Source organism: Prunus avium, chromosome 2, assembly GCF_965620075.1.
Source record: "Prunus avium chromosome 2, drPruAviu1.hap1.1, whole genome shotgun sequence".
Classification (NCBI taxonomy): Eukaryota; Viridiplantae; Streptophyta; class Magnoliopsida; order Rosales; family Rosaceae; genus Prunus; species Prunus avium.
The window spans coordinates 28,493,708-28,504,473 of record NC_142285.1 but is presented as its reverse complement, the minus strand read 5'-3'; the positions used below and the strand labels follow the sequence as shown (position 1 = coordinate 28,504,473).

The window sequence follows — 10,766 nt, the reverse complement described above, 5'->3', positions numbered from 1 at the left end:
AGTATGTATGGACATTCGACAACAGGGATTAGATACATACTTGGTTGTTTAAAATGTTCTTCTATGCTTAATGGGTTCCTAATGCTTAATTTTAGGTTAGACAACAAATGATCAAATTAGGGAATTAGGAACACAAGGTTATGACCACACACCATGGCTTAATCATACTTTAGCTAGAATCAATCCATTAATCTAAATTGAACTTGGGAACTTATTTGCTTGAGTTACTTATTTCTTTCTTCCTTGTTTTATGTTCTTTGTTTTTGTTTCTATTTTGTGTAGGGAAACTAAATTGGATCATTCAATCACCAATCCCTGTGGAATCGACCTCGCACTTACATATGCTATACTACCAACGGTTCGTGCACTTGCGAGTATCACAAGTTGAGGATGCAGCTTAATCCATTTTGGTGGAGCTAAATCTACGCAACAGGGTTCTCCTAAGACCTACCAAGACCATTCTGTCATGGTCTAGATTGTAAGCTATATCAAAGGAGGTACTCGACCTGTGTGGTTCTAGGTTAGATCTAGAGGGTGCTAGATCAATCCTAGTTTTTCTAGAGTTGGAGAATTGTATTTCTACCTCTCCATCAGAGAATTGGGAGATCCGAGTAGGCTCTTGATTTTCAAGGGGCTTCTTTGGGGCTACCTCATTCAAAATCCACTTTTCTAGTAGGGTTATATCACTCCACTTTATCATTTTTGGGACTGCTACGTTTGATTTTTCAAGGTTGGTTTGGAACAAGGTAGTTTCACCTTTACTGTCCAAATCTTTAGCTTTGGGACAAATAGTGTTCATAACCTTATATGAAACCCTATAAATGATCGCTAGATTTTGGGATCCTGGGTCCATATCATAACCCTGAGTTTGAATATTCAATGTTAAAGCTTTCAAGATATTTATATCAGAAAGTGCAACAGAAAAGTTTGGAAAACAGTTAAAGTATATCGGACCTTCCCCTAAGGTTGACTCAACTATTCCTAACAAGGAATCTGTGAACTTTCTATGTCTTCCATCTCTTACACAAAGCAAGATTGAACTAGGCAATCCTGTTCTGGTAAGTGGTTTCACCGCTACTTGCACCAATCCTATGTGCAAATAGTTATATTTTCTATCCAGATGCTAGTCGATTTGACTCTGGGTGAATAGCTGAAAGCTATCATTTTTATCAATGACAGATATAGTTTTTTCAACAGTTTTTATCGCGTAATCAGATCTGACCTTGAAAGATCCTTTATAGTATATATCAGTGATGGGTACTCTGGGTATATCCCAGTTGCACAACTCCTTTTCTACGTCCCGCATGATTATTTCTTAAGAGTTTTTGACTCTTAGGGTTCTATGGCTAGAACTACTACTAGAGCTTGCTTCTCCAGAAGAACGGGTAGACAAGATTCTCCTAAGGCTTGCCATTTTAATATTCTGGGTTTTATGCTTTCCTTCTGTTCTCCTCCTAATTCAAGGTTGCTAGTCCCTGCCTAGGTCTCTCAACGCCTTAGCTTCTCGGGCAACGGCTAACGAGCCTATCTGACAGGTTTAAGGTTCTAACTAAGTTTTGCAGGTTTAATTTTCTGGTTTTTTTGTCAAGTTTCCTTTACTCACTAGTCATCGAGTTGTCTAGCTGTCAGATAGGCTCGTTAGCCGTTGCCCGTCATTTTATTCTTTCCTTCCATGAGCCCATGCACTCCTTCACTTGCTGTCTTTCAATGGACATTATGTTTACTTTGTTTCTCTCATGCTGCTGTTGCAACTCTGGAGATTAGAGTTTTTTTTTTTTGGTTCCCTTTACTGGACTACTACAGCCGACTGCTGTCGCCATCTCCATCACTATGTAGTTTCTACATTCAAAGCTTGCTATGTTGTGCCCGCTCGATTTACGGGGAAGTATTAGAGAGTTGCAATAGTTAATCTTACTAATGATAGGAAATGGTCACTTATCAGTTACGTTGTTATTAGGCCATAACTCCATATTTATGTTTATGATAATGACTTGTTGTAACTATAGATTGTTCTCTACAGACTTCTATATATATATATATATACGTGCCTACTTGTAATTTCCTATTTTTATATTTTATATATTTAACACTAATTTTAAATATATATCTCCTCCTTTATTGAAATGCATAATAGTTTTTATATAATTTAATTTTGTTAACTTATTTATATATTTATAAGTGAAACAAATGATTTATATAAATTTTGTGATCATAAACAACAATACAATATACTAATTTCTATTCTTTGGGTTTATAAAGAATAATGATTTGATTTTTTTTTAAGGAACAATGATGTTTTTAAAAAAAAAATTTGAGAAATACTTAAGATTTATTCTTGTTGTAAAGTAATGCACATTTCAATCTAGAATAATTTAGAATAGTTGAGAAATGAACAAACGGACTTAACAAAGTCGACAACTCCAAAAATATCATGATATCAAAAGCTTGTTTTATTATAAAATAATCAAGATATTGTAATATAATAAACTAACCATAGCTATAGTATAATAAATTAATCGACATAGCTGTATACAACGTCGGTGACTCTCCTATATATATATAAGCTTGTTACCTTGAACAAAGATGTAAGTAGTAAGTTGAAAACTACAGCTGTCCAGTCTCAAGCAATAAGCCAAGAGTGAAAAGGCCAATAAGCCTAGTAAACAATTTCTAGTTGTTGAAGGCCAATAAGCCTAGTCTTCTATAAAGTCTTGTACCCATCTATTGTTGAATAAATAAAATCACTCTTTTGTTCACCCATAAACCAACAAGTGGTATCAGAGCTGGTTCGATTGCTTTGGGCGTAAGGGCTGACTCGAGAGTCGTGTTCCATCAACTATGGGCGCATGGGCCTATTCTAAGGACGTAAAGGAAGCAAGGTATGTGCTATCAATATTCAATTCAAAGTTTCAAGAAATCTAGAGAAGAGGAAGGAGATATAGAGAAAGTTCTAGAGGAGGAGGTAGCAATGGCGGACCCAGGAATTTTTATAGGGGTAGGCTAAATTTTTTTTTTTTGAGAGGAGATATATTATAAGCCTTTTTTCTATTGAAACAAAAATGTAAATAAAATTTTATAAATCAAACAAAGTCACATTACAAGCAAATATAACACAAAAAAGTACAAAATATAAATAAATATCAAATCAAACACATTGTCCAAAAAACTTAACAACAACAATTAAAATTGGAAATTGAATACATATAAATAAATTCAAGTTGCAAAAATAAAACATATATCAACAATCTCAAAAAATATTTCACCCAAACCCTAAATCATAAAAACTTAACAACAACAATTAAAATTGGAAATTGAATATATATAAATAAAAAAAAGAATAACTTACCGAGATTGAAGAACCCACTGAAGATAGGTTGGTACAATTTTTTAGAGGAGGAGAACTATTTCCTCTAGGCTCTCAAGGTTCAAATATGGCGTTTTGGGTGGCTAGAAGAATTTTTTTTATGTTTGCTCTCTGTGGGTGTAGCCCAATATCAATATGATTAGAATAAGTCAAGTTGGTAGAGCCTTAGCGTGAGTTCTGCTTCTAATCAAATTTATATAGGTTTGGATTGATGTTTATTATTTCCTACATGCGTTAAGAGTGAGCTTATTTTAAATAAAGCTATTATTTACTTTACTTAAATTGGGCTATTATTAGTTTATTATATTTATTTGGTGTAGTGGACTAATATTTATTGGAGTAGGAATAAACTTAACTATATCTAATATTTAAAAATCTTCCCCTAGGCTGGAGCCCACTCCAGCCTAGCTATACATCCGCCCTTGGGAGGTAGTGAAAATAAAAGAGAGGACATGAGAGGAAAAACTTTCCTCCATGTGGGTTGTGCAAAAAGTTAAGACACCCAGAAAAAGAAAAAAAGAAAAAGAAAAAGAAAAAAAGAAAAAGAAAAAAAGCCCAAATAATGTTGAAACTAAAAATTGGGCATTGTGAAGAGTGAAGAATATTGACGGCAAAGAACTATCAAGGTAATTATGAACAAAAAAAGTGCCACACGAGCATGGAGTTGCAACATCAACTAGAGCTTCATCAATGCTAACATCAGAAAGAGCATGCTTGGAGAAACACAAATGCGCATTAAGGAGGAGTGTTGAAAATAATGCACATTTGTGCTTAAGATTTCAAGAAGAATCTAGAGAATTCAAGAGGAAGATTTCACCAATTATGCAAAGTTGGCAAGCTCAATGTTGCATGGCATAATTATGTAAAAGACTAGAAATATCCTAGCAACTATCTTAAATAGCTAGAAAAGTCTAGAGAAATAAAATATGTGGCTAGGAGAGATTGTCCAAGTCGGTGGGACATGGGCAATGGCGGCAATACCTAGCCTATAAATAGGCATGCAACCGCAATCCATGTGGAGTCCAACTAATAAGATCACCAATTTAAGTGAAGGGCCAAATATCCCAAACTAATTTAGGCAAGTGTGATGGCCAATACGCCAAAATAAGCTAAAAAAGAGGTCAATTAGCCTACACCAAGCCTTGTACTATTCTCCTCCAAATCTAATAAAATCACTTTGTTTCAACTATTGTCTATTGTTCTAAACCCCTTCACTATATAAACCAACAATAATATCAGAGCATCACACATCACACCTCCTAAATTCCAACAATTCTATTTTTTTTTAAAAGCTTGGGGATTAGAGCTCATAAATCCTGACTATGATTGCCCTCTAAATTTCACATGGATATGTACGTTTTGAAAAATTCTATAACAAAAAGACAAGTACCTCTATTGCGGTCACTAGAAAACAACCTCCACCAACATCATGCTCACCACCACAACCATCCCATATTGACCATAACTATCATCACCACTACAATCACAACCATAGGACCACCAACATTCCACAAATCAAATTCATTAAATTTTTGACTAGGGATGATAATGGGTTGAATCGGGGGTGAGTATGACATTCCCATTCCCATCTCCATCCTTGTTAAGTATTTTTCCCTCGCTCTCGCATTCATATTCGCAATACTCAACTTGATCATTTCAAATTTATGATATACATGGTATATTATTTAGGTTCTCCTATTTCATTTTATGTACTGTTGATCTCTACTGCGATTTCTGAGTTCTTTTTACTCTAACTATTCTAATCCTCAAAATAAAATAAAAAATGAAAACTACGAACTACATGACGCGAAAAAATAATCTCGGCCGTGTTCCTGACACCCCTCCAATAAAATCTGGTAGCTTTCACCATACGCATTGCTTTACGATTGGTCAAAATGGGCGATGAAAAGGTGACCTTTGTTTGCTTTTTGACAATCTTGGCGATGGACTCTAGCCTGGTTCGGCTTTTGGTGCTCGCTCTCTCGGTGAGGCACCTTTTCCAGTTTGAAGAACTTGTTCCAATTGCTCTTGCTCACTCAGTGAGGCAAAAATGCCCTCTTGGTTTGAAGGGCTCGGTTTCTTCCTTTGTTCAGGCCACTCGTGTGGGCCTGCCTTAGGCCCAAATTATGTTTCTTCAATTGTTGCTTACCCTTGAAGGCTCACTCTTTTCATAATCTATATACGTTGTACTTATTTCTTTATCTTAACTAAATAGAAGAAGAGTTATTTACATTAACATCCCATGAGATTTTTGGTGTTTTTATAAAATCCCTGAGGTTTTAAAAATTATACGAACACTCCTTGATGTTTCAGTTTGTTTTCATAAAACCCCTTTTCATTGATTCTTCATCCAAAATGATTATGATTTCATACATAATTTTTTGTTGTTGCAAATAACAAATTAAGCTTAGTAAATGTATGTGCAATCTAATCTCAAAGGCTAACTCTGTCATTTGAAGAAATTTTTATATATATAAAATCATCAATCTTTGGACGAAAAATAAATTAAAAGGGATTTTGTGAAAACAATATAAGTCCTAAGGGGATGTTCGTGTAATTTTTAAAACCTCAGATAATTTTGTGAAAACACCAAAAATATCAGGGAGTGTTGCTTTAAATAACTTTATAAAAATATAAATAAAAACCCATCAATGGTACACATAAAAAGAATCAAAACCATTTACAACACGACAGAACCAAATATAGATAAAGAGGAAGCCGGCCACCTTATACATGTCTGCATCACCATGTAATAACCCATTATACCACAATATTATATATTTTTCCCAATTCACATATAATTTCCTTCATTCATTTGTTTTTATTCTTATTTTTCTTCACAAATCCAATTTTTCATTTTTCCAATTTAGCCTTTTTTCTTTAGGTTTAGTAAAACAACAAACCATCTCCCTTGGGCCATGCCCGAGAGTATTTATATATAAGCGTGTGCAAACATAGAGAAGCACAAGCAGACTGTAAGCTTCTTCTCTCTGAGTGTGCAACTGTTTTCTCTGTTTCTCTGAGTACAGTGATCAAAAACTAAAAGAGTAGAGTTTGGTTCCCTTTGTTCACAAAGGCAAAGAATATATTATGTTGGGTTTGGGAGTTGGAATAGAGCTTGGTTCCTCCATGTGGATGGTTCTTTTGTGCAGCGTTTGTGCTCTTGTGGCCCTCAAATGGCTTCTGCAGAATGCAAATTCCTGGTTATATGAAACCCCGCTGGGTGAAAAGCAGTACTCTCTCCCTCCTGGTGACTTGGGCTGGCCTTTCATTGGCAACATGTGGTCCTTCCTCAAAGCTTTCAAGTCCTCCAACCCTGAAACCTTTGTCAACTCCCTTGTTTCCAGGTTCACATCCCTCTCTCTCTCTCTCGGCTACAATTATATGTTTTTTCTTTGTTTTCTCCAAGCCGAAGTTTATCTGATTCCGGATATCAATTTAGACGTTTGTAAAGAAAATGACGGAGGCATTTTGGTAATTTGAAGTTGGTTTGGAATTACCAAAGTGCCCCCCAACGTAGGTGAACGTTTGTGTTCTTGGTCTGTCTTGAATGTACCTTAGTGAATTGCGGAATCAGGAGAGATCACAAAAACAGTTGACTCGACAGTAGAGTTGGCCGTTTTTGTCATTTTGACTGTCACATCCATAACACCAAGCTTTGTTGTCTTTTTATTTCATGGATTTTTTATAACTAATCTCTCTGCATATTTCACACTTGTGGAGGGCAGTCTTTACACAACGTGGCTTAGTGCCACCGCCACAAATCATGCAAGTACTCCCAATTTTTGCAACCTTACTTATGTTTAGGAGGGCCCACCACCTCTATGTTTAAGAGGGCCCACTTCTTTCTATGGCCCGCACCTCTTTCGCAGTTGAACTCAGATAGACAATGGTAATGGTGTAAGATTACAAGTAAATTGTCCATGTTATATGAAGTTTGGGTCTAACAAGAAATTTTAAGAAAATGGTTTTATTCAAGTCTTTGATATAGGGCTCACCCTCCTTCTATGTAGAAAAACTTGTATGAAATAGGTATATCACTGTTTTGCTATTTTCGGCCAATCACAGTATGCCACGTTGAAAAATTATAACGAGTGGCATACCGTAATTGGTCGGGAATAGCAAACATGTTTCATGTAAGTGTTTCTTCCCTTATGTCCTCCCACAATGGTGTAAACTTAAGACTATCCCAAAAGTTTATATGAAATTTAGGGTTTAATAAGAAACTTTAAACAAAAAGAAAAAAAGAACAAAAAACAGGGGAAGGGGTTTTTAGATTTTCCATGGCGTGAGAATCTCTTTCTTGTTGTATAATTTAATATGCTTCCCTTGTCCTCAAGTACTTGGAATTTTCTGACCAAAGAAAGTACTTGACATTTTTATGTGTTTTAGTGGGGGCATAATGGAAAACAGAGAACAGAGAACCCACGTTGGTTATGGAAGCAGAAACATAATTAGGAATAAGTTCTCCACATGTTTGTGTTGATTGACTAACTCCCTTGATAGGAAGTTATTCTCTTTTTAATATTCTTCTTTGTTTTTCTTTTCAATTAGATACGAAGCTATAGGAAAAGTTTCCAATTAAATAACATATATTTGTGCTTGAAACTAGATGATGGAGTAACAAGTTGAATATGTGCGCCCACCACTACAGTTGATGGGATTTAGTAACAGCAAATATGATTTCATTACAGTCACTTGCATTTCTTATCTTGTCTTCCATATAATCTGCCTTAAGAGCATTCACAATGGACCCCATAAACCACTTTTTTAGACAAATTTTAGGGAATAATTGTAAAAATACAACTCTAATCATGCTCTCTATTCACCTCCTAAAATAGAGAGACCTCTAGGAGCTCCTAAATTTGAGGAGGGAGAAAGCTGAATTCAAAGAACATTAATTGCATTTGTATGATGCTATTGGGTCCCTTGAGAATAATTCAGAAAGGAAAAGTGAATGAAATTTACAGCCAGAAACAGAGTTATACAAGTGTTTTTGATGAAGAGTTTATCTCTATGCTCCACTTTTAATCACTTCGAGTTAAAAGGGAAACACGCACACATCTAACTAGATTGCCTTATCAATGAACAATGCAGGTTTGGGCGTACTGGAATCTACAAGGCTTTCATGTTTGGGAGCCCAAGTGTCATCGTTACAACCCCGGAAGCAAGTAAAAGAGTTTTGACCGATGATGATGCATTCAAACCCGGCTGGCCTCTTTCCACATTGGAACTAATTGGAAAGAACTCATTCATCGGTATATCTTATGAAGAACACAAACGTCTAAGAAGGCTAACAGCTGCTCCAGTCAATGGCAATGAAGCATTGTCCATGTACATGAAGTATATTGAAGACATAGTCGTAACATCTTTGGAGAAATGGTCCAAAATGGGAGAAATAGAGTTCTTAACTCAACTCAGAAAGCTTACTTTTAGGATTATCATGTACATCTTTCTCAGCTCAGAGAGCGAGCCAGTCATGGATGCTCTGGAGAGGGAATACACAATTCTTAACTATGGAGTTAGAGCCATGGCAATCAATCTTCCGGGATTTGCATATCATAAAGCACTTAAGGTGAGGGACTTATAAGTTGAATTTCTTTTCTTTTTGTTTTTCCGTAACATGGACATTAGTATTTGTATTTTGTTTTAGCATCTAACTGAGTCATTTTTATTTCAGGCTCGGAAAAATCTTGTCTCTACATTTCAATCCATTGTGGACGAGCGAAGAGCTCAAAGGAAGTCCCGAAACTACATGCCAAAGAAGAAAGATATGATGGATGCTCTGCTAGATGTTGTTGATGACGATGGAAGAAAACTTACAGATTCGGAAATTATAGATGTTCTGTTAATGTACTTAAATGCAGGCCATGAATCTTCTGGACATATAATGATGTGGGCTACCATTTTCCTACATAAACACCCAGAATATTTCCAGAAAGCTAAGGTAGATGAATTTACGTAGCTTCGGATAGTCAAACTAGACTAAGTTCTTTAATTGTGTCATATTTTTAATATTGGGGACTTCTTTACCCAATGTCACAATACATAGTAATTTCTAGCCTTCACTTTGCATCCAAACTCAATCAACTCTGATTTAGTCCATATTTAAAAAAAAATTATTGCCTATTTAATGAATTCTGGTTTGCTAACATGTTTGTTTGGTCAATGCAGGCAGAGCAAGAAGAGATTGTAAAAAGGAGGCCACCAACACAGAAGGGCATGACGTTAAAGGAATATCGAGAAATGGAGTATCTTTCCCAGGTACATAAGTGACTTCACTTCCATTTTTTTCAGCCCCTGCCATCATATTCCAGCTAACCCTTTTAAACTCCATAGGTGATTGATGAAACTCTTCGTGTCGTAACATTCTCCCTTACCGTTTTTCGAGAGGCAAAGAAAGATGTCAACATAAACGGTGAGTGCATGGTTCTAAATGTTTTGTTTTAGAGGAAACAGAATTTGTATATTTGTTCAATTTATCTGTTTTGATGTGGAACCACCTTAAAAAATTAACTTAATGGCTTTGATTTCAGGTTATAGCGTTCCTAAGGGCTGGAAAGTTTTGGTCTGGTTCAGGAGCATTCACTATGATTCTGAAATATACCCAAATCCAATGGAATTCAACCCTTTTCGATGGGATGTAAGTTCACAAGAACTTTTGATGTACTGATAATTATGACAAACAGTAATTTATATCTTGGATCTGACTTGTTTAACTACTCTCTGCTGGCTCAGAACTACACACCCAAACCATTAACTTTTCTTCCCTTTGGAGCTGGAAGCCGGCTGTGCCCCGGAAATGATCTAGCTAAGCTGGAAATCGCTATTTTCCTTCACTATTTCCTCCTTAATTATAAGTGAGTCATCTTGCAACCAAATTCCATGACTAAACTTACAAAATGCATTTTTTTTGGGTTCCTTTTTCTGTATATTCTTCTAATGTTTCTGTAATTTGGTGCTGCAGAATGGAACGTTCTAATCCGGACTGCCCATTGATGTACTTGCCACACACTAGGCCAAAAGACAATTGCTTGGCAATAATCAAGAAAACTGGATCTGCATAGACATGAGAGGAGAAGTGAAGAAGAAAGCACAGAATGTATTTAATATCAAATGTTATGAGAACCCAGAGTGTGTCTGCCTCATATATTAGCTTTTAGGTTCTATGTTTTTGGTTGGCAAGTTTTGAACTTAGATCTGCCCATCTGTTACTAGACAGACAGGAATGGAAATGCGATTGACTAACAGGGTCGGGTCCGGCCCTAAGGGGGAAAATTTCAGGGGAAAAATGGGGGGCGGATACAGGGATACTTGAACCCGACTCGGTAAGTGATGTATTTGTTTTTAATCAATAAACATATAATATAATAGAATTATAACAATCAAAAAGTTAACTAAA

General features: G+C 35.8%; 1 protein-coding gene across 1 annotated transcript; it reads left to right on the top strand.

Annotated features, from left to right (window-relative positions):
• The first annotated feature begins 6,195 nt into the window (after positions 1-6,195).
• On the top strand, positions 6,196-10,766 carry LOC110756042 (ent-kaurenoic acid oxidase 1-like). Its single transcript, XM_021957418.2, has 8 exons — positions 6,196-6,711; positions 8,462-8,939; positions 9,045-9,311; positions 9,539-9,628; positions 9,704-9,782; positions 9,901-10,007; positions 10,103-10,224; positions 10,332-10,766. The coding sequence occupies exons 1-8, from the start codon at positions 6,455-6,457 to the stop codon at positions 10,429-10,431; spliced, it is 1,500 nt and encodes a 499-aa protein (XP_021813110.1). The 5' UTR covers positions 6,196-6,454; the 3' UTR covers positions 10,432-10,766.